Here is a 24,772-nt window from a genome sequence, read left to right on the forward strand (position 1 = left end):
TATCACCAGATAAAATCTTAATCCGAGGCTTCATATGTTTATTTAGCATATGCACAGAGAGACCAAGTGTGTCAGCTGAACTGCCACTCAGTCACTAGAGTTTATTTATGGATCTTTTATTTTATTTTTCAAATTACTCTTTCAGGTTTAGAATTGTGATGATTATGAGATACTGGTAGTTATAAGGGAAGTTGTAGAAATCCATCTGAGATAAATACTCTTTTTCTCATGAACTTGAATAGCATGAACACTTGAATCCACAAAGAACAGAAAAGAAGGGGCGGCTAGGTGGCGCGGTGGATAAAGCACCCGCCCTGGAGTCAGGAGTACCTCCTGGGTTCAAATCCGATCTCAGACACTTAATAATTACCTAGCTGTGTGGCCTTGGGCAAGCCATTTAACCCCATTTGCCTTGCAAAAACCTAAAAAAAAAAAAAAAAAAAAGAACAGAAAAGGTGGTACATGAAACTAAAACTAAATTTCTGTTTTACACTGGTTAAAAAACACAACAGCATATATTGAATCTAGCAAGATATTGTCAAAAAGGCTTAGCCAGTATGTGACTCCTTTTGGACCTCTGTTTGAACCTCTGTGTGTTTTGCTGTTCACTTTTTTATTTTGCTTTTGCAAGGCAAAGAGGTTAAGTGACTTGCCTAAGGTCACACAGCTAAGCAATTATTAAGTGTATGGGGCTGGATTTGAACTCAGGTCCTCCTGACTCCAGGGCGGGTGCTCTATCCACTGTGCCACCTAACCACCCCATGCTCTCACTTTTAAGGAAGGAAAAACACAGCTTACCAATTAAGGTGTTTTTTGGTACCCTGCTGGCTAAAAATGATCTGAGTTACCATTCTCACTCAAAAAAGTCATTTCCATTTATTATTCATGCTTTCTTGAAATGCTGTCAAATGGTATAAAAGCTATCCCTGATTAGAAAAATAGTTGCTGGCAGTAAGTCTAGGAAAGTAGAAGGAAAAGATTGTGCTGAAGGGAAAGTTAAAACAACTTACTTGTACTGCATATTTATAGAATTGTTCAGAAAGTTCCCCAAGCTCCTCCGGAGCATTAGATGGACTCGGAAATTCCTCAAGTCGATCCAACTGTTCAACTTCTGCAATAGGATATGGTTTCTCCTTTATTACCTGAACAATCTGGAAGCGGCAGAGACCTGTGATCAGCAAAGTATAGTGGGGCTTGGGCCAGTTACTACCCACTACTTGAATGGCCAATGCAGCTGTTCCAATTCTGAAAAAACATTGCAAAAGTCAAGTGTTACAAATATGCAACAGAAAAGGGCAGAATTTCAGTTGCAAAACAAAGTGCCTTTTCCTTAGAAGGCTACCAAAAACTTAGGAGTACTGAAGAGTCAGAGGGACATCAAAAATTGCAGCTGGTTTTAACTTCCTATCTGAATGTGCTTTGTAAAATAATTATGATAATGATGATAATAATAATAATAATGTATTATAGATGAATTGTCTACTTGTCCCTTGAGCAGCTCAAGAAAATGGTCTTATCAATTCTCTATGCCTAGACGTTCCTATGATTTAAAAGGGAAAAAAGCACTGTCCTGTGCCGCCTTAAAAAATTAATAGAAAATAAGACATCCACAAATACTCTAATGTATAAAAAATATCTTAAAAATTTTTTAAAATTAAAATAACTTTTTTTGGGGGGGGGATTATGAGATAGTGGGGTTAAGTGACTTGCCCAACATCAAGTGTCTGAGTCTGGATTTGAACACAGGTCCTCTTGACTCCAAAGCTAGTGCTATACCTATTGTACCACCTAGCTGCCCCCAAATAACTTTTTAAAGTTTAAAAAATAATGAATAAACCCATGAGAAAACCAGGCTGTAAACTTTGGTGGATAGGCAAATCCTATGTATCTCTTCTTTTTTCTGCTCCTATAGATATGGCTTTATTTGTGCATAGAAAACTAGTAGACTGTAACCTTTATGAGCTCTTAACTAGACTTTCTATCTAGATCTGATCTTTACCAGCACAGAGCTCTGCACATCACTGGTATTTACTAAACATTTACCAGATAAAAAATAAAAGATATATATAAATAGGGTATATAAAATATTAAATGCGAGCTCTTAGTGGAATTCTTTTGAGCCTGATGGAACCAAAATATTACAGATAAAGGACAAATTTCAATTTTCTTGTTAGAAAAGTCTGAGTTTTGGTCACACACAATTAGAGTATGAGAAAAAGTCAGCAGATGTGGTTTTTACCTAGAAGTAGCATGGGGAATGGAGAGACATATAGTCTAAGGAATCTGGAAAAATTTAGGTTTGAGTTTTGCCTTGGGCATCTCCTGGTCATATCCATCTGAGAAAGTCCCTTAGCTGTCTCAGTGACACAGGCGACTCTCTAAAGTGAGAACTGGTAAAATAATTTCTAGCTTACATGGGTAAAGGCAGTTTTCTACACCAAAGTAATGACATGATTTCTTTTTCCCCATAAAGAACCAAATAGGGGCAGCTAGGTGACGCAGTGGAAGAAGCACAGGCCCTGGAGTCAGGAGTACCTGGGTTCAAATCCGGTCTCAGACACTTAATAATTACCTAGTTGTGTGGCCTTGGGCAAGTCACTTAATCCCATTTGCCTTGCAAAAACCTAAAAAAAACCCCCCAAAAACCAAATAATTATTCCCCAAAATAAGAATTATTCACATCATAGGTTATTTAAAGTAAACTTTAATTCCAAGCTGGCTTCCCCTATTACTCAGAACATTTCAGAGCTTCAATTCCTATTATCAGTGACTTTAACTTATGTAGAAGGATGAAAACTGATTTTAGTTTCAGCTTCTGCTAAACAGATTTAAAGATAAGATGGGAGAATGAAATCAAATAACCAAATTATCAGAAAAATGACTTGAAGACTATTTGTTTTGAGTTATTTGTGTCATTTCTTTAAGGTACATAATCAAGTGTTTATCGTTGAGAGTCAACTCAGAAGTGCTAGGAAAAGTTTAATTAAATTGACAAAAGGTCAAAGAAATCTAATAGCAAATCTTAGAATGAAATCTAAAATAGGAAAGATATTAAGAGATCAAGTCTAACTTTATTTTTTAAGTGAGGAAACTTTCCAACAAAGGGAAGTGATCTGAATATTATCACAGTTAATTGGTCTACTATTTTTCTACCAAAACATGAAAATGAACGAAGACCAATTTTGTCCCCAATTTTTCTCACTAATTTTCTTTTCTCACAATTTTCTTTGTGTACACTGTACTACATAACAGGAAATACACAGTTACAGAACCGGATTCTTGGCCCAAGGGGTTTACAAAGTAGAACTCAGAGTATATGTAGAGAAGGTAGGATAAACTCAGAAATACAAATTCTTCCATTAAGATACTCAAAAAGATAAATTTGGAGAATGTGACTTTTTTGCCTTTATTAAAAATACTGAAAATTAGGGTGGCACCAAGAGATTAACTGACAGCAAGAAAAATTTAAAGGTTGAAGTTATTGATTCTTTTTTTCTCAAGTCAAACATGACTGCTTTCCATAATTCACTCCAGGAGTTAAAGACCACAGATAGCTGTGGTAAGTAACATTTTGGGGAGGCAAACTCCAAGTAAGAATGGAATCGGTCAATCCTTACTTCAAGCAACTCCAACTTTATACTGTTACATTAATTTATACTTTTTAATATGTAAACAATGAGTAAAATGAAGTCTGTTAATTTAAAGGTTTAAGGTTGGGTTTGTTTGGGGTTTTTTTGATATATAAAGGATCTTCACCAGAGTCCAGCACCAATATTTCATCATGAAGATGAACCTGAGTTACAAAAGTCTAGGCCAATAGAACATACATTCTAGGAGGTCCAACAAACTGAAAAGGTTTCAGCATGGTACATCTCTGAGCTGGGGTATGAAGAGAATCATCAAAATGCTGGATACTAGGTGATATATTTCCTTTTTTGGTTGCCATGGTTCATGAAAAACATCTACTCAGATGGAGAAGATTGTAACCCCCTGAGCAGAGGACATATCCACAACAGAAATTTTTCAGAGTAACCAAGTATATACATAGTGTATGACCACCTCCAAGTCCTTTCCAATGCTTTCAGGTCTGTAAAGCTTCAGGATTGGAAGGTGAAAATGGCAAAGATTTATTCAGAATCAATTCATGTAAATTCAAGCAAGAGCATTTGTTTTAAACAAACATTTCTTTTTTTTTTTTAGGTTTTTCTAAGGCAAATGGGGTTTAAGTGGCTTGCCCAAGGCCACATAGCTAGGTAAAGAGGCTATAGAGGTGCCCAAATGAGTTATTCCAAGAATAATTGTCCAAATGCCATCCTCACTAAAATAAACGTAATGTTTCCCGAGAAGGCTGCTCTGAAGGATGACACTCATTAGATCTGATGACTCCTAAAAAAGACAATTCTAATTCTCCTCTCATAAATACATAGGACTTAACAGAAGGTATATATTTAAAAAGTGATATGGGAGGGGGCTTATAATCTTGTTCTCTCAATTTACCAAATATAAAGACCTAATCATAAGGGCTTAACAAGTGAAGAGTCAGGAACAGAAACTTTTCAGATTAGAGACCCTTTCTAATCAAGATTCTAACATTCTCAGACGCAAAAATCTGCATTTCAATGGCAGGTTTGTGGAGGGGGAAGGCAGGAAATAGTGTTGGTGAAGAAGTGAATGTGACCATTGGCATCAATCACATCAAAAATGTATAAGAGGAGATCTGTTGAAGTAGCTGCTCCAAGAACTAGCAGAATGGGTCTGAAACTGGCAAATGGAGTCAATGTTCATTTACCCCTAAAGGTATTCTGCAACAGGAACCAGTTTTGTAACTTGAAGGAAGTGGAAAAAAAAGTCAGCTATTTGCTTATGAGATAATTCATCAAGTGTGTCCCACTGGGTTGGCCTGTGTTATTTGGCTTAACTGCTTCAACAAGTGTATGAATTCTGTTGAATTATTGACCCTGCTGATTGACTGAGGAATAAGGTGGGGGATATCTATCAGAGTAGTCCCCTGCACTACAAGAGGAATAGTTTTTTTGGTTTTCACTTCTCATTTTACCAATGTCTCTAAAAGTTTCAAATTTTGCTTTGGAGAAGTCTTTTGTATAGTCTTTAAAAAAGACAGATTATGCATAAAGCAAAAATTTTTTTCATTAAATGAATATCACTCTAATGAGAGCTAAACCTCACTGAAATGCTAATCTAGCCCTTCACATGGCACAAGAACTTATCAATTCCATCAAACTGAATTTTCAATTACAAACTAATAAAGTCTTTTTTCTAAAGAGCCAGTCTTGTGAAGTCTAGCTGAGCTCATTACCAGGTGACCAGAAGGGTTCTACAGTCAGGTAATCAGACAACAAGCATTTAAGTGCCTAATTTTGCCAGGCCTAGTACTAAGCATTAAGGATACAAAGAAAGGCAAAAAGCAGTGCCTGCTCTCCAAGAGTTCACCATCTCATCTGAAAGATAACATGACAAAAACTCTGTACCAAAAGAATAGATACAAAAGGAATTAGAGGAACTCAACAGAGGGAAGGTTCTGGATTTAGAAGGATTGGGAGAGGTCTCTTGTAAGAGGTGGGACCTGAGCTGGAGATTAGGAGGGATTCTAGGCACATGGGAACAATCAGGGAAAATACAAAGATTCAGGAGATGGAGGGTCCTGTGAGGAGATCTGCAAAGATGCTAGTGTCAATGGACTGCACAGGATGTGGTAAAAAGAAAAGACTGGAAAGGTACAAGAGGAATAAGATTATGAAGGGCTTTAATAAAGGAATTTATATTTGATGCTGGAGATGATAGAGGGGCCACTTGGAGTTAATTAAAAAGTAGGATGTCAAGGTCAGACTTCAAGATCAATTTGACAGCTGGAGAGGATAAAGGAGAGTGTGGAAAGACCTAAGGCATGGAGCTCAACCAGCAGGTTATTGAAAACAGTTAAGGGTGAAATGATAAGAGCCTCTACCTGCATAAAGGCAGCGTAAGAGGAGAGGAGTGAAAGATGTTATGGAGGGAAAAATAACAGGTCTTGTAACTGACTGGATGAGGGCTGGGGGGGATGAGAGAGAATAAAGAGTCAAGGATTCCCGGCGGCTAGGTGGTGCAGTGGATAAGGCACCAGCCCTGGAGTCAGGAGTACCTGGGTTCAAATCCGATCTCAGACACTTAATAATTACCTAGCTGTGTGGCCTTGGGCAAGCCACTTAACCCCATTTGCCTTGCAAAAACCTAAAAAAAAAAAAAAAAAAAAAGAGTCAAGGATTGACACCTAGAGTTTGAGCCTGGGTAACCCGGAGGATGGAAATGGCCTCCACAGGAAGACTAATTAGGAAGAAGGGAGGGCCTGAAGGGAATAAAATTAAAAGTTCAGTTTTGGAGTTGACTATGGCATAACCAGTTCAAGATGTCTAATAGGCAGTTAGAGGAGGAAAAAAAAGAGAGGTTAGGGCTGGATAAATAGATCTGAGAACTATCAGCCTACAGATAATATGAGAGCTGATGAGATCATCAAGTAAATATAGGAACCCAATAATCTACCTATTAAAAAGTGAAGAGCATCAGAAGATTGAGCATCTCATATTGATGAAATCATAGATCTTTGAATATTGAAGAGTTAAGTGAAAAGAATAAAAATCAATAACTTCTTGGTCATCATAGTGTAAGTTTCTTGTACTCCTTAGGATGTTTGGAATTCTGTAAAGTACCTGAGGTGCGTCTATAAAATAAAGAGGATAAGAGGCTAGTCTAAATCATTTTAAGAAGAAAATAAAGGAAATCAACACTTTGCACACAAAGAATATGTCCTTACTGAATTTAGAAATGTCAGTAACCTGGATGATCTACTATGTTGTTAATTACAAACAGATGCAAGACTTAAAAAGATCTTGAGAGACTGAATTTTCTATGGGTAGAAACTTAAATTAAAAAAAATAAAGATTAAAGTCATGCATGTAGGTTAAAACTCAAATACACATAAAGAATGGTAGAGAACTGGCTCAACAACAGTTGGAGGGGGAGGGAGGATTGGGGAAGGGGAAGAGGAATTTCCTCGGCTCCGAACATTTTGTGAGGAAGTGTTCAGATATAAACTAAAAGACTACCTTCTACATGGGGGAGTTTAGAGCAGATGATCTCTAAGATCCTTGACAATTCATGTTCTAGGATCCTACCCCAGAGAAGGTAAAGTTGAGAAGATGAACTGGAGGATCTACCACAAAAGAATATATAGAGCTGAGTACTTTCTAGTTTTACTACTAAGAAAAAAAATTAGTCATCCAGGTGCCACAGAAAGCACAACCTCGCTAGGTAGGCAGGTGCAGGATGTCCTGTGGTGCCAAGATGGCCAGTCCCTCAATGGCAGAGATGTTCTGGTGCCTTTCTCAGAAGTTTATGTACTTCTGGCACGATGCCTTAAACTACTGGCATGCAGAGGGGGCCATGCTTGCTTACAGCAGCAGAGATAGTACCTCAGGTAAGACAGTAACATCATTTCTACTGTGCTCAGTGTGGGGAGGATTATTGGGAAGAGAGTTAACTTCTGCTGCTTCCTGAAGTTTGTCAGCACCGTCACTTAAAAGGTATAGAGGAAGTGAGGAAGCAGAAGAAAACCACTCATTGTGCCTTTGGTGTTCTCTTATGATCTGAGAAAGCAATTCACTGGGTAAGTGAAAGATTTTAGTGTCTGGGCTCAGATGAGCATTGGGTGTGACATTTGATTAAGAATTTTTTAAATAATGCTTCTAAGTTTAGATCAGAAAACAGAAAACTTTGTGATTGAACATTTCAAATTAAGATTTGATCTCAGAAGACTGGCATTCAAATCCTGACTGCTACTTTATTAGCTGGGTTAGGCAAGTCCTTTATGTCCTGGACTCAGTTTCCTCAATGGTAAAATAGGGGGCTCTCTCTGGATCTAACTTTCTCTTATGTATAGATGATTTCTGAAAACTTAAGGATAAACAGCTATATGTCTTTTTAGGGTGCTTTAAAAGGGCAGAGAGCTCAACCAACAAGGATATATATATCAATTGCCTACCATGTGTCAGGTTCTGAACTAAAGGTTCTTTTCAGTCTTAGGAGAATATAAATTTATGTCAGACATAGAACCTCTAAAAACAATATATCTCTAACTAAATTCATTATTTAAACATAATAACTAAAGTCATTTTTGGCAAGAAATGGATCAAAATGCAGGTATTAATTTGTATGCTAACATTTTTTTTCTTAGACTACTCCTAAGAATACATTCTATAATAGTCAATACTCTCCTTAGAAAGTAGAATTTGTACCTTTCAAAATCTGGCTTCAATGCTATTAGTAAGTGTTTGTAGAATCTAAAACTATGGCCATAATTTTATAATTCAGAGGGTTTGTGGATTGGTAAATATTGTGTAATTATATGTTAAAAGAAAACTTGACTATGAAAGATATACTGAAACAAGCAAAGACACTATATACTTGAGTGGGATGGCTTAAATGAGATAAGCAGGGAGAAGATCAGGTACACTGGAACCAAAGAACTTGGCTACTCAAAACTTTTTCTTCTATAGCTCTTTGAGAAAGAAGAGAGAATACTAAGTGCAACGAGGGAATACTCCATAATAAGATTACAGGCTAGACCTTGAACTAGCAAGGACTTAAAAGGGTCGTCTAATTCAAACCACAAAGTCATTTAAGGCATGATTTGAACCCTGACTTCAGAGCTACTGAAAGACAGGTGACTAACTGCAATAGAAGGAGAAAGTGAGAGAGCAAGCTGTGTTGGAGGAGGTGCAGGGAGGAAGAAGAAAATGGAAAATGAAGAAGAGTCACAGGAAAGAGGCTGGGAGCCAAAGATGGGCATAGGAATAGGACAAGGGAGGAAGGAAGAAACTTGTGGTAGGTCCTAAGAAGCCTGTAGTGAGTATCTGTATCCTGGGAAGAATTCTCATTTCTAAGAGTCTGTATTTTCTCTACTGCTGGATTACGGAAGATGGACCTGTTTCTTCCTTATCGCCAATCTCTGCTATCTGGTCCGTCTACACCCAGCTCCTCTTTGGAAAGGGCCATGGGTTCTAGGAAGTCCACCCCTACCTTGGGCTCTGATACAGTTGTACAGCTGATGGAGGTTGTTTTTTAACCTCTAGTGAGCGACAGTTGCCAAGCGGAGTGATAGGAATGGGCGGCGGGAAGGAGAGAAAAGGAAACTTTTTCCCTGAGACAGAGAGAAGACTTGGAATCAAAAGACATGACTACGTTCAAATGACGTGGCCTTTGGTGTGAGGGGGTGTGGGGGGAGGGGCTGGGGAGAGGATGAGTCCCACCTGCCCTCCAGACTCCAGTTTCTCCAGCTATAAAGTGCCTGTGGGGCGGGAGGTCTCATAGTGCAAAGTGGACCCTGGGGCCGCTGCCCGCCCCAGTGCGGACAGGGGCATGCGGGGATCAGAGGGCAGCAGCCTCTTAACCCTTAGTGGGCAGCCAAAGAATAAATAAAAGGGGGGCGGGTGGAGCCGGGAGGCCCCCCGAGTTCAAGTGCGGCTTCAGACACTTCTTAATGACCCGGCCTTGGGCAGGCCGCTTAACGCCGGCGCCGTGCAGAAAACGCCCAGCTCCTGCCAGGGAAAGCCCGGGGGTCTCAAGCGCTCCAAACGCCCCCTCCGCCCCGGGGGGCCTCCCGCCTCCGCGGGTCCAGGCGCCGGGCCGGGCCGGGGGGCCTCCCGCCTCCGCGGGTCCAGGCGCCGGGCCGGGCCGGGGGGCCTCCCGCCTCCGCGGGTCCAGGCGCCGGGCCGGGCCGGGGGGCCTCCCGCCTCCGCGGGTCCAGGCGCCGGGCCGGGCCGGGCCGGGGGGCCTCCCGCCTCCGCGGGTCCAGGCGCCGGGCCGGGCCGGGGGGCCGCCGCGGCACTCCCGCTCCCGGGCCTCGGGGCTACCTGTGCAGCGGCGGCAGGTCCTGCGCGTCGCTGGGCGGGTCGGGGGTGTTGGGGATGACGCCCAGGATGGTGCTCTGCAGCGACGTGCCCTTGAGCAGGCGGCTGCGCACCAGCTGCAGGTTGCGGGCCGAGTCCACGCTGGTGCGCATCGTGGAGCCCGGCAGCAGGACGCCCTCGTGGGTCAGCAGCAGCGGCAGGCGGCTCGGGATCTGGATCGCGCTCACCGACGACATGGCCGCGGGGAGCCGGCCCGCCGGGGGCCGCGCTGATCAGCCCGGGCGGCCGCCGCCGCCGCCGCCGCCGCTTCCGCCCCCCGCGCTACGGGTCGCCGCGCGGCCCCGCCGCCGCCGCCGCCCCTTCGCGCTCCCCGCCCCCTCCCGGGGCGGCCAGGCAGCGCCGGCCGAAGTCCTTCTAATAGAAGGAGCAGCGTGCCCGGGCGGGAGTGACTTTAGAGATCTTCCGCTCCAGCCTCCGGCATCTTATAAACCCGGCCGGGCCGGCCCGAGGTGACCCCTCCAGCGGCCTCGAGGCTAGGCCGCAGCCCCGCGCGCCGGGAAGCACTGGGCCGCGCACGCGCGCGGGTTGGGCGCGAAGCCCGGGCAGGCCGCATTTTCAGCCAGAAACCGAGTCCGGACCCCATTTATCGCGCTGGCTATTGGTCAGATTTGAGAAAGTGTCAGCGAATAATACTTGGATGGAGCCGCACCCTAATCTCCAGTATGCACTGATTGAAGATGCTGGGATGAGAGCTTTAGGAGGGTCAGCAATGATAATACCACTTATTATTATTATAACAATAATTATACAGAAATAATAATAATAAAAGACCAGACATTTATCTATTGCTTTCATGCTTGCATGATCCATTATCTTTTGAGTCTCCCAACAGCCAGGGGGAGAGACTATGCAATCAAAGGCAGGCGTGCCGCTGAGAAATTGTGGAGACAAGAAAGTCACAATTCTTTTGATTTTCCAATACATGTAGAAGTTATATTTATACTGTACTGTAGTCTAATAAGTATGAAATCGTATAATGTCTGAAAACAATCTATGTGCCTTAATTAAAAAATACGTTTATGCTAAATGCTGCCCATCATCCGAGCATTCAGCCAGTTGTAATCTTTTTGCTGGTGATGGTGGTGGCTGAAGGTTGGGGTGGCTGTGGCAATTTCCTAAAATAGGACCATCATAAAGTTTGCGTTATCCATTGACTCTTCCTTTCACTTCAACCCTGTAGAAGTGATTAATTTATTAATTAATTTATAGGGTTATTCATTGGTTTAATTTCAATATTATTGGGAATAGGAAGGCCTGAGGAGAGAGACAAGAACGGCCAGTGGGGTTGGAGCAGTCAGAATACACACATCTCTGTAGAGGTTATTAATTTATTAATTAATTTATAGGGTTATTAATTGGTTTAATTTCAATATTATTGGGAATAGGAAGGCCTGAGAAGGAGAGACACAAGAATAGCCGGTGGGGTTGGAGCACTCAGAATACACACATCTCTCAATTAAGTTCAGGGACTTATATGGGGGTGAATTGTGGTGCCCCCAAACCACTACAGTAGTAACATTAAAAATCATTGAACACAAATCACCGTTAACAGATGCGATGACAAAAAAAAGCTTGAAATATTGTGAATTACCAAAATGTTACAGAGACAAGATATGAGCACACACTTTGGATGACAAGGCAGGGTTGCCACAAACCTTCAATTTGAAAAAAAAAACACAACACTTCAAAATTAAAACCAAAACAAAACATCTCATTTATCTGCAAAGTCCAATAAAGCAAAATACAATAAACTGAGGTATGCTTGTGTGTACAGACATACTTATACATTATATATAGTATAAAATGGGGGTAATCAACAAGGAGAAGGCACATTAAGGAGGATTGGGAAAGATTTTGTGTAAAATTTTAATGGGGTCTTGAAGGCATAGAAAAGATAGAATTTAAGAAGGAAAGAATTTGAAACATGGGAGAATGGACTTCCATTAAATTTTATAGCTGGGATGGGCCTTGGAGAACTTTTAGTTCAACACCCCCCCCCCCATTTTCAGAACAGCAAACTGAGGTCTAGAGTCAAGGAATTGACTTGCTCCAAGTAACCCAAGTTACTCCTGGTATAGACCTAGGGTTCAAATCCAAGCCCAGGCTCTTAGAGGATATCAGATCTTGAAGTTAAAGGACATTGGTGAAGGGGTACTTACTGTGTGACCTTGGACATCCTACCTTACTTCTCCAGATCTCAATTTCCCTTTCTGGAAGATGAAGATAATTACCTTACAAGGCTGTTGAAAGAAAAATGATTAATAAATATTAAAGTATATGTACTTTGTACATGAGATATTACATCAAGCAGCTGATCTTTGACTCCTCCCTCAATTCCCTCCATCACGGAGAGAGAAGCATCATAAATCTAGCTACCCTGGGAAGGAGAGGCAGTCTGGCAATGTCAAGGGGAAACAGGCTTTCAGGTGACATTTGAGTGAGGAGCTGGGTTTAAAAGTGAGTTTCAAATGATAAATTTGACTCTTAATTCTGGTGGGGGGGGTCTGAGTTAGGAAGAATAGGTAAGAACTAGGGAAATGAGTTGATTTAGTTCAATTTATTGGTTTTATAAGCAAGGAAACAAGGTCCAGAGATCACAAATGACCTAATAATGCTGAGATTAGAATTCAGGGCATCTATCTCCTGGTCCAAGGTGTTTTCCATATCACATTAACTACTAATTAATTCCCATTTATTTCCCAAAGTAGCCTCTATCTGTATACTTTACTTAGGCAAAAATCCACCCACCTCTATACAAATTTTATATAAATGTATACATAAAGTGCTACCCTTGTGACCCTCCTCTTTTGGCTTCCTCTAGATAACCATCTTTCCATTAATCTAGAAGTGGAACTAAGTTTTATTAAACAGTTTCATTTCAGCAGCCTAGAATAGGGCTCTGCACACAATGAATCTTAATGAATGTTGAATAAATGAATGAATGCAAGTGGGAGGAGTTGGTTCAGTTCCATAATCCCTATTCCTTTCATTGCTGGATTAAGCCTAGGAGACACTGAAGAATTCCTCTCAGTCATCTCAGTATTTTTCATTTCAGGAAAGAAAGAATTAGCAGAACTGACTGAAAATGCCCAAGAGAAAGAAAGCCTGGGGTCCCAAGCTCACTGGTGGCTCTGTAAACCTTGGAATGGACTTGGAAGACAGCATGGTTTATGGCCTCACCTATGTAAGAATGCCCTGGGTTGGTCCTTGTTCCCTCACATCAAATAGCTTATATATGTATGAAGGGAATTCTGGAATTGGGTTACTTTCACCAAGGCTGTTCTGATTTATATACTTTTTAAGCAAGAATGGACTTTGAGGACCATCTAGCCCCAACCTCTTTTTTTTTCAGAGGATAAAAAGTGGGACCCAGAGAGGAACAGTTTCCAGAATCACAGACTCTAAGAGGTGGAAGGGATTTAACCCCCCCCACCCCACCCACTCCTTCTTCAATAGCTCCAATAAATCCCTCCTTGAAAATCTCTAGTGATGGGAAACACTCCTTCCCAAAGCAAAACATTCAGTTTTCATTGTTAGGAAGCTTTTCTCTCTATCAAACCTAAATCTATTTCTCAGTAACTTTGTCAAGAGGTGAGCCTAATCCCTTTTCCTTGATCAAGGAAGACTGTTCTATTAAAAAAAAATCTCCATGACTTTTCATGGTTTCGACTATGACACCTTTAATATATCATATTATGTTCCTTCCTTTGGGTTAACAGCTGTCTCCTCCTAGGCTCAGCTTTTAAAATGCAAATATCCTCAGAAGGAAAAAACAACCATTAAAGTCCTATTAACTTAATTGTGAGGCAGCTAGGTGGCACAGTAGATAAGAGTGCTGGGCCTGGAATCAAGAAGACTCATGTTAGAGTCCAAATCTGGTATCACTAGCAACCTGACCCTAAGCAAGTGAATCCTGTTTGCCTCAATTTCTTGTCTATAAATGAGCTGAAGAAGAAAATAGTAAATCTCTCCAATATCCTTGCCAAGAAAACCACAAATGGGGTCATAGAGAGTCAGGTACAACTGAAAAACCAAGAAAATGCAACAACTTTGAATGTATGGGTCAGATCCTTTCCCTTGATGGGTGGGGGAAGTCAAAATAATACTGTCAAGATAATGCTTGTTAAATGGATTGGATTGTTGAATATTAAATTCTACTCTGGAAGAGACCTTAGATAATAACAATTTATATTTATTTAGTCTTACAAAACACAATCCCCACAAAAAAAAACTTTTTGAAGTAGGTCAGTATTGTTGTGGTTATTTGTTATTCATTCTCTAAGAGCACTGTGACACCAGAAAAATGAGATCATGATATACAAATGAATTGGATTTAAGTGAGGGAAGGTAGTACAAAATCACAAGTCTTATATTCCCCTCTCAAAAAGCACCATGACATCAATGAAGGGATGTCATGACAAGCAAGTGAATTGGATTTAAGTGAGGGAGGGTTATGCAAGTCACCAGTCATCCCTTTCTCCTCTGGAGCTATCTAGGTTCAGTGGCAAGAACCACTGGAGATAGCCCCAGATGAAGTGGGAGACCTTGACTTTTAAAAGCTAATTGTTTCCTGGGTCTCAGTTGACTAAGATAATGCCTATTCAGTGATTGAGGCTAAGTAAAAATGAGACAAAGAATGGTCTCTTTTTTTCCTAGTCAAAATAGAAAAAAATCAAGCTGGAAGAGGTTTCTGTTAAAAACAAAAAAAAAATTGCTATTTATGTTCATTCCCAGCAATCAGCACCCAAACAAGGACATCTCTGGGCTTGGGCTGGGACCTGTTGTTGGCCAATCAAGGAGAGCCAAAGTGATTCGAGTGTATTAGCTTTATTCCACTGATGAAGAAATGGGAGAGGCATGGTGATTTACTAATAACAAAATTAGTCAGGATGACTTTCAGTCCAGTGACTTTTCTATTAAGTCACATTATTTCATTGAAGAGCAAGATATGGAGATGTCCATTGCATTTCCCCAGAACAACTCCTCTATGGGGGGGGAAGGTGGGGGTAGGAATGATGATGGAACTTGTAAAAATATATTCATAACTTATACTCTTTATTTATCTCCAAGAAAAAATTCACCCTTGGGGATAGTTATTGGAACCCAGGGCCTGCTAACAAGCCTGAAGGACAAAAGGCCCTTTCAGAAGGGAAATACCATGCTGCTTGGAGAACAATGATCCCAATTCGCCCCAAATCAAAGTAAGTGGTTCATTAGCAATAAGGCAGTTTCCATCAGTTTCCAATTCCATTCAATTCAATAAATATTTAAGTGTAAGGGTATCTAGATTCTGGTTCAATGGATCACTGAGAGCCCAAGGGAGATAAGGGAAGGAACAAACAATCGTTAAGTTTCTACCATATTTCAGCACTGTGCTAGGTGCTTTACAATTATCATTTAATTACCTCAGAGTTCAAACAATTAATTTATTAAAATACATTCAAATATTGCTTGGTAAAAGCAGTTTCCTAAAGATATTAAAAGTAGTTCAAAAGATCAACTTTGGGCCCTTTGAAATCAGGCACTGTCTCTATGTTCTTATTTCCTGTACCTATACTATTGCCTTGCATATAGAACATTCTTAATAAATTGACTGAAAAGCCAATGAAAGGAGCAAGAGAGTCAGAAGAAGTAGATGGGAGGTTCCAAGGGATCTTGGGAGTTTTCCACCAAACTTCTAAAATCTTTTTTTTTTAAAGACATTCTTTTGTCCGAAGGGCCCATCACTAGGTCTCAGATCAATCCACAAAGGGATAAAATTAGTTGAAACTGCTACAGGTCTACACCATAACACCTTCTGCACCTATAACACCACCCTGAATGGGGGTCAAGGTAAAACTTACTCAGTTCCACAACTGTTTCTTGGCCTCAACAAAGTATCTTCAATATCTTATACCCTGGGTAATGGCAGCAAAAATTGAAAATAAGAAATTGTTCTTCCTATCAGAGTTCAGGTCACAACTAGAGAGCAAAGACAGGGACAATACAAATCAGAATATAAGTGCAAAGGAGAGGAGGTAAGGTTTTTGACTTATAGGGTAAGGGTTTTGCCTCTCAGATTCTTTCATCCATGACCAAAATATCTGTTTTGAAGCTCTGTAGCAGCTCTGGTTGCCAGTTACCCCAACAGAATCATAATTCTTCTAACCACCTCCTCCCCATCTCACACTTCAGTTTGCAGAATCTCATATATCACATAGAAGTGGGGAGTTTTGAGGATTTGAGGTAGAAATGGCCAAAATATGGAAAATTATAGTTTTTTAAATGAGTGCCAAAACTAAAGGAAGTTTTCTAAAAAGGGACAAGTGAACTTATTCCTTAAAAGTGGCACTTTATGGCAAAGGCCACCTCACCCACTGACCATATGTACCCAGAAAGTAGATCCTAAGGAGACAAGTAATTAGTGTGCAATGTAGGGTGGGGCTAGAAAAATGAGGTGGGAGAAGACCGAACAAGTTTAATTCCCTGAAAATGTAATACATTTAATAATTTTGGGATATTAGTAAAACTATACCAGTCACTGCATAGTTTTGCCTTTCATAGATGGAACATTATGGGTGAGGATGATTTTCAAATGCAAAGGTGCTCAAGTTTCCAATTTTACTTAGACATACAACCACTTTGTCCAGATTTGGTCCTTATATTACCCCCCCCCAAAAAAAAAGTGTGCTTCAAAGAACCTTTCCTCAACTGGCAAAGAGGTAGTACAATATTTAGGTCTTTAAACAAGAGGTCAGTAAAGTCAGTTCAGTTTCTTCACTAGATATCCACCCAAAGTTCTGCCTCAGTCCTGGTCCCCAGGACCCCCCACAGAACTATAGATCCTCCAACAGCTCTCCTGTACACCTATGCCGTCCTATTACATCATCACCATACTGAGGATTTTTGAAGACTTTATGTGGGAAAAAACCATAGGTTGGAAAACTCTGGTTACTTGGGTGGGTGGGCTGCAGGGGCACAGGGAATCTCTTAGAAGGGGACAGGCTGCTTTATGACAAAGGCTTATAAAAGCCCCTCCTGTTTTCCTATAAAAGCAGAAGTACAGATTCTCTACTTTCATCATATTGAAAGGTCATTTACTGGAAAATGAATTCTTTTTGCAAATTATCATCCCCTGTTTGATGACCCCTTGTGATCATATGACTCCATCTTACCTTTCATTTAGCTTTTAAGAGTAGAATGATTAATAAGGTGATCCTTTTGCTTCTAACTTCTTCCACAGGTTCTCCACTGTACATCCTGTGGATAACGCTGGTTTATTCTCCTACCTCACCATTTCCTGGCTAACTCCACTCATGATCCTGGGCTTCTGGAAAGGCCTAAATGAACACACTATTCCTACTTTGTCTGTGTATGACAACTCAGAAAAGAACAGTAAAAGGTAATAGTGATGATGGAAAACTCACCATATTGACCAGAGTAGTTCTTGATGGAATGATGGGTAGTAGACTAGAAGGAATCTGGTAGTCAGGAGATAAAGCCACAGACTCATCACTTAGCTTTATTCCACCTCAGTTTCCTCCTTTGTAAAATGAAAATTGTATTAGCCATTCCACCTACTGCATGGAAGACTTGTGGAAATGTAATAATCATTATGAAACTGCTTTGAAAAGTATATTATGGTGAAAAATTGAAGGCATTTAATAATTTACTTTCTTGATTTGAAGATGACTTATTGTCAAAATAATCCTTTATAACTTCAATAATTTAGAATTGAGATTTAAAGAGAATTTTTTTTTTTTTTGGATTTTGCAAGGCAAATGGGGTTAAGTGGCTTGCCCAAGGCCACATAGCTAGGTAATTATTAAGTGTCTGAGACCAGATTTGAACCCAGGCACTCCTGACTCCAGGACTGGTGCTCTATCTATTGTGCTGCCTAGCCGCCCACTAAAGAGAATTCTTACAATGAAAATATAGTTTAACAATAAACTTGAGTGCATCAACACTAACTTTTCAGTGATGCTGCTTTTTTTTTTTTTGATGATAACTTCTGCATTTGTTTTCATGAAAGGTAGGGGAAAAATTGTAAGATGTGGGCAATTGTAGAAAAGAAGTTACAATGGTAGTTGCAAATCATTTGATGTTTCTGGACATTGAACCTAGCTATATATTGTAGAGACCCAGAAGTCTTCAGCCAAATCTTGGTGGACTTTAGGGTGCTTCCTGAGCTTTTGGGACACTCCCACAAGGGTCTCAGTGTCTGAGGCTCTGTCCTCCCCCTTGGTTTGTGAATGACCATAAGCACCCCCCTCTGCCATGGGGCTGAGGTGGGGGGGGGTCCCTGCTACTCTATGGGGGGGCCTAGACTGCGATAAGGATCTGAATGTGGTCAGAATCCCAGATTCCTGTTCCAGGGGCAGAGCTCGGCAGTCTCTCTCTTCATTCCCCTCCCTAGGTTCAATGGGCTCATGCCCTGGGGGCTCCTGCTTACCAGTTCCACCTGTTTCTGGTTCCTGGATCTGGACTACCTTGGCCATGCTGCTCACTGTGTGCTCTGAGGGCTGGGCTTCACGTGCTCGCTCTGGCAGAGGTCCCGAGCTGTTCCCCCAAATTGTGCCCAGTGCTCCCTGGGGTGTAAATCATAAAACTCCCTTGCTGCTGGGAGCTGCAGCTCCCAGTGCCCTGGGGCTGCCTCTGGGAGGCTGAAGTTCTTTCGCTCGGGTGGGCCACCCCTCCGGCGGGCTGCCCCTCCAACCCGGGGAGCAGAGCCTTTCTGCTCTTTTCCAGGTTACCTTGAGTAGGAGAACTGCCTCACTGGGTCTCTCAAAAATTTAGTTAGAGTCCTTAGTTTATAAGTTTTATGAGAGAGCGTGTAAAAGAGAATCCTCTCTTGTCTCCATCTTGGCTCCACCCCCCCCATCTTGGTGGACTTTAAAAACTCTGTATTAATAAGAAGAATACCCATAACTTAATAGAACAATGATCTAATTGTTGTGAATACCTTATTTACCAATGCAGATTGCAACCAATACACACTGTCTCATTCTCTGCTCTTCTTTTCTCTGTTTCCCTGTCCTCCTTAGAGGATCTCCTATCTATGCTGGAGGCTTTCCTCTGATTCTCTTCATGCAAATGATAGTGATGATGATAATGATGGTGGTTAAAAAAATTATTTCAATATTTCAAATTTTTGCTGCTGAAGGCTTCTTCAACCAACTCTGTCTAAAATACCTCTTTACCATAACAGATGATATTCATGATACCCATAGGCATTTTAGAAGATTTAGACCTAGGAGGGAATTACAGTGGTATCTTACAACTATATAGGCCTATAAACACATTAAGCTCTTGGATCTTCACTATATCTTGGTGAGTGTAGTGTGGCACCTAGCTATGAATAAGAAACAGAATTTGGATTTGAAACATGGTGACCTGATTTCATGCTCTGTGTTCTTTTTTCTGCGCAAACACTGCTTCTCTAATGGTCAGTGACCCTACCCAATCTAACAAACATGCAGAGTGCCTGTAGTACTTTTCTATCCTTTAAATGAAAAGAATAAATGCATGGTGTATGGTTCTGTTTAAAGGCTGAGAAAACTCTGGGAAGAAGAAGTTGCAAGATATGGTTATGAAAAAGCTTCTGTGACTCATGTGCTCTTCAAGTTCCAGAGAACAAGATTTTGCTTTGACATCTTGGCAAGCATATTCTTTAGTATTATGAGTGTCTTAGGACCAGTAAGTAATGGGCTTCATCATGACCAAGGGGAGGACACAATGAATTGATTGAGTATGCTTCATTTTTAAAAACAATGCCTTAGGTTTTCCCACACTGAATCATGAGTGAATATATGGCATGGGGGTGCTAAAGCCAGTACAGGGCTCCTGTGATTTTAAATGAGGTTAAATCTCATAGGGAAATATATATTTCTTTGGGGATGGGGGATGAACAGTGCCTTGGTGTTGTTCAGAATAATTCCTTATGGTGCATTAGGAGGATCTTCGACTTCTAGAGGCTGACAATTTAAAGGATATCTATCATACCCTTTCATAAATGGTCCCTCAAGATTACCACTACAGACAATTTGGACTGAATACAGCATTGGTTTAAACCAAGAGTACTTAAAATGAGATCTATAGATGCCATTCTCTAAGGGGTCTATGAACTTGAATGTGGAAAAAAAATTACATCTTGATTTCCACTAACCATGAACATTCAACATTTTCTTTACTTATGAATTTTTTTTTTAGTTTTTTGCAAGGCAATGGGGTTAAGTGGCTTGCCCAAGGCCACACGGCTAGGTAATTATTAAGTGTCTGAGGCCGGATTTGAACTCAGGTACTTCTGACTCCAAGGCCAGTGCTCTATCCACTATGCCATACTTATGAATATTTTCAACAAATATTATTTATAGACTTCTTCAAAGTACTAATGGAGTCCATGACAGACACACAAAGGGTCTAAAGTAATCCAGCATTCTGGTAGATTTACTTCAATAAACTGATATCTCAGAAGTGATAAATTCAGAATGATGGTGTACTGGGAGATTTTTGCTATATAGAATTCCTTTATGTTCCTAGGTGCTGCTTGTGCCAAAGATCCTTGAAAATGGTGCAGACACATCAAATAGTCTTTTCTCTAGCATCGGACTCTGTTTTGCTCTTTTCTTCACTGAATGTCTCAAGTCTTTTGGTCTATGTTCATGTTGGATTATCAACCAGCGAACAGGGACAAGGTTGAAGATAGCTGCAAGTTCACTGGCTTTTGAAAAGCTCATGGAATTTCGGTCTTTAACCCATATTTCTGTTGGAGAGGTAAGTATTTTTAACTTAGTTTCTGAGGATCATGGATAAAGAGCTGGAAGTGGCTTTAGAGGCCATCCATTCCAACCCCATCATTTCCTCAATGAAGTTGAGGCTCACAGAGTCTCCCAGAGAACATTGCTGAAGGTCCCACAGGTTCTATGCATCATGAGTGAGATTTGAAACCAAGTCCTGCAATTGTCTGCCAATAAAAACCACCAAGCTGCTCCTCCACAGAGTTGTTGGGTTGTGTGGAGGCAGGACATGTTGTTGGTGCCAATGGCTAAGTAGATGCTTAAAGAGGAGAAACAAAGGGAATGGGGGAGAAGAGGAAGAGAGCAGGGAGGAAGGGAATAAGGAAAAAGAGAGAAAGTTAAAGTAATGAAGTCTAGTGGTAAGGCACTGAACGCCTGTCTCAGATGCAATTTGGTAATGTCAGTGTCATCACTAATTTGTCGAACTCTACCAGCTACCATTTGGGCTTTGGGAGCTTTGATGCATCTTTCCTCTCATCCTCCTTCCTTTTCCCCCTTACGTAAAACTCAAGTCAGTCAGTTAACAAGTAATCAAACATTTATTCATCATGGTATGCTAGATACTGTGCTAAGCAATGAGGAGTCAAAGAAAAACCAAAAAACCAGATCCTGTCCACAAGGATCTCACAGTCTAATGGGGGAGGCAACACATAAACCACCAGGTAGGAACAAGCTGAATACAGGACAAATGGAAGATCATCAACAGAGGAAAGTAATAGAAATAAGAGGGCTCAGAAGAGTGTTCTCACTCCAGAATGAGTTCTCCCTGTGGAACACAGTAGTTTCTATCAGTTTCTAGGCACGGAGGATGGATAGACTTCCTTTTGCACTTGATTAAAAGTGAAAGGAGGTGGCCAGATTTCTTCTGAGGGAACTCAATCTGCACTCATTTCCACAAACATTTACAGAGAAGAGGAACAGGAACAGGAACTCTTCCCAGCTAGAATCCAATTTCAGAATAGTTTTCTGAAGGGCCTTTATAGATTGTTAGAGCCTGAGTCCATGACAAGAACAATCAGGGTGGTCCTGAAATAAATGGGAAGCATGAAAAGAGAATCTGGTAGTGGTTTTAAAAGAAAATGTGTCATTTCCTAAGCAATTATTGATTGCCAGTCATGGAATAGTATGGAAAAGAGTTCATGGAAGTGACAATGGGATCATAAGGAGATATAAAAGAAGTACAAGACATGGTCTCTTCCCAGAAAGAATATATAGTCTCTCTGGGGAGACAAGTGGTGTTCTGAGAAGAGCACTCAATGCCAACAATTGGGCGTGTGTTTGTGGTGATGTGAGAAATAATCAGGCCAGGCAGAAAGTCATAGATGACTTCATTTATTGATCAGGGGTCCAGGATATTTATGCTATAATTACAACCATAAACAAGTTTCTACTCCCCTTGATTCTTACAATACTTATTCTTATCAATAGACTATGTTATTACACAACGTCAAGGTACAGGGGTCACAGGTGTTTGTCATGACTGATCTAGTTGTTTATCAGGGTATGCTACTAGCCCAAACCTGTACAGGACATGGTCCTGGATCACAAGCAATTGTGCAAGGCCTCGGACCGCATCACTAGTAAAACCTGGAGCTGACCTCAGAGCCTCACCTCAGGATGCTTCACAGGTGAAAACCTGGAGCTGACCTGGATCAGATAGCTTGACTTTCCACACTTGTGTCAGTGTCAGAAAGCCTTGCCTTAAGGCCTAACTATAAACTCTTTGAGGGCAGGGGCTGCATTCTGACTCTTTTTGTGCCTAGCATATGTAAGCTAAATAGAATGTTATTTAGAATAAATAAATGTTATTTATACTAATTTTACAGAATTGTGAAGAGCAAATGAGAGAATATATCTGAAGTGCTTTGTAAATCTTAAATGTCATCAACTTTGTTATTATTATTAACAGAAGTAATTTTATTATTATAAATCATATTATTAAGACATATATGAAATCATATTTTTATTAATATAAGTCAAAGTAACTGGTGACATGATCCACTCTCCCACCCCCATCCCCATGATATTCAACTGAAAGGTACCAGTGAAGTAAGTTATGATGGTGGTACTGAGATCAAATTTGCAGCAGGTAACAAAAAAAAATTCCACAGTAGGAATAGGAACTCTAAATTATATAACTAATAAATGTAAGACTGGCAGTAATAAAACATAGCAACACAAATTTAAAATCTTTACATATACACAAATAATCAATGCCTTTTCCCATGTCAAAAATGACAATAAACAAAAAAAAAGACAAGTTTGCACAAGTGAAACACCTTGATAGTCATCCCAGGTAAATATATGAGCAACAAAAGTGATTGATAGATTTAGCAGAAGGGATATTAAAATAAGGGGGAAATCATTATGGGGTGCATTGATCAGGAAACACTTTTGGAGATATGAGCTTGGCATTGAAAAATTGGGTAGGCTATGGAAATAGGAAGAGGGAGGGAAAGTAGTTGAAACAGGTATGGACAGAGGTATGAAAGAGGACATCAGAGGAATCAGAGACATGAGATGATGTGGTTAACTTGGTCAGTACAGCAGTGGTGAAGATAAGTTTAGGATTAGTGGAAAAGGGGGAGGAAGACTGCTAACTTGAGGAGTCTGAGGGAGATTTGATCTAATGGGTAATTTTAATAGTAACCACTGTAGGTCTTTCAGTTAATAAATGATATAATTAAAGTCTTTTCTTTCTAGATTCTATTTTTGTTCATTCCGTGCATCTGGAGGGAAATATGAGTATGTTTGTTTCCTTTAGGTTTATGCTGGAATTAAAGGAAAGAACACATTGGAGCAAAAGAACTTATTTCTTATTCACCCCTTGAAAAGTAAAGAAGGCCTTCTGTCTCCAACATAGAGAACTAAACCCCTTCCTTGTTATATTCATGGACTCCCTTCATTTATGTGTTCTTATATTTCAGGCCATCAGCTTTTTTGCCAGTGATGTCAATCACCTATTTGAAGGGGCCTGCTTTGGTCCTCTGATTTTTATCACATTCGCAACAGTTATTGCTGCTTCTGTTTCCACTTACATAATTCTTGGTCCCACAGCATTCATAGGAATTACCTGCTACCTCCTGATTTTTCCCCTGCAGGTAATGTACCTTTTTTTAAACCATTCTATGTTGGACTGTCTCAGTAGCTTAGCTCTTAGCTCCCTAGACACATTTTTGGAGGAAATGTTTCCTGACTATTCTGTTCTAATATAGTTTTATCAAAAAAACTAAGCATGATGACTTGTAAGGAGTAGGCGTTTATTTAGTGCTTGCTAAATCAAATTCTGAAAATGAGAAACATTGAGCTGTAGGGAGCACAGTACTTAACTAAAAGAGTTAGAAGACCTGAGCTCAAATATTGCCACTTCTATAAAATGGGGATACCATTTAGTTGTCTTTGCTACCTCATAGGGTCAAATGAGAAAAGATGTATGAAATATTTTGTAAAATTAGCATAACTGTATTTTAGGTATGACCATACTCAGTTATGGCCCATTTGGAATGATAATTCCTAAGTCCTACTTGACTCAATACCATATTCACACTTATCTTCAGATAATCCAGGAGGTATGTTTGGATATATATTTATCAATTATTAAAATTGCTTGTTCTCATTAATTGAACAGTTCAGTTTATTAAAATTACTTATTTAATTAAATAGTGGATAGGGTAACAGAATTGGAAGTGAGAAGATCTGGTTCAATTTTTGCTTCAGAAATTAATTCTGTGATCCTGGACAAGTCACTTAATCTCTCTGGGTCTCAGTTTCCTTATCTGAAAAATGAGGGAGCTGGATTAGATGGTCTCTAAGGTCTCTTCCAGTTCTAAATCCTATGAATTTTTTCATTAGCAGTTGCTCACATCTGTTTGTACATTAAAACGCCTAATTGCCCAAATTTAAAAAATATCTGATAGTGACTATATAATTCAATAGATTATCAAAGAGTAGTGAAAAACAGAGTCTGTTGAAAGTCTGATGTGAGACCCACTTGGGCCAGATCATCCCAGGAACCCTTTTCAACTAAAATTGGAA

General features: G+C 40.3%; 2 protein-coding genes across 2 annotated transcripts in view; one reads left to right on the top strand and one right to left on the bottom strand.

Annotated features, from left to right (window-relative positions):
• LONP2 (lon peptidase 2, peroxisomal) overlaps positions 1-10,168 on the bottom strand; it is a 133,615-nt gene extending 123,447 nt beyond the window's left edge. Inside the window, exons 1-2 of the mRNA XM_074211398.1 lie at positions 9,906-10,168; positions 1,011-1,245 (exon numbers count right to left, since the gene is read on the bottom strand). Coding sequence (XP_074067499.1) covers positions 1,011-1,245; positions 9,906-10,138 — 468 coding nt within the window. The 5' untranslated portion in view covers positions 10,139-10,168. The remainder of the gene's footprint in view (positions 1-1,010; positions 1,246-9,905) is intronic.
• A 166-nt stretch (positions 10,169-10,334) lies between these two features.
• Positions 10,335-24,772, top strand: part of LOC141505512 (ATP-binding cassette sub-family C member 11-like) — a 71,973-nt gene continuing 57,535 nt past the window's right edge. Inside the window, exons 1-7 of the mRNA XM_074211403.1 lie at positions 10,335-10,664; positions 13,018-13,146; positions 15,033-15,163; positions 17,185-17,343; positions 19,490-19,637; positions 20,481-20,714; positions 23,665-23,838. Of these exons, the coding sequence (XP_074067504.1) occupies positions 13,048-13,146; positions 15,033-15,163; positions 17,185-17,343; positions 19,490-19,637; positions 20,481-20,714; positions 23,665-23,838 (945 nt within the window). The 5' untranslated portion in view covers positions 10,335-10,664; positions 13,018-13,047. The remainder of the gene's footprint in view (positions 10,665-13,017; positions 13,147-15,032; positions 15,164-17,184; positions 17,344-19,489; positions 19,638-20,480; positions 20,715-23,664; positions 23,839-24,772) is intronic.

This window comes from Macrotis lagotis, chromosome 1 (genome assembly GCF_037893015.1).
Source record: "Macrotis lagotis isolate mMagLag1 chromosome 1, bilby.v1.9.chrom.fasta, whole genome shotgun sequence".
NCBI lineage: Eukaryota > Metazoa > Chordata > Mammalia > Peramelemorphia > Peramelidae > Macrotis > Macrotis lagotis.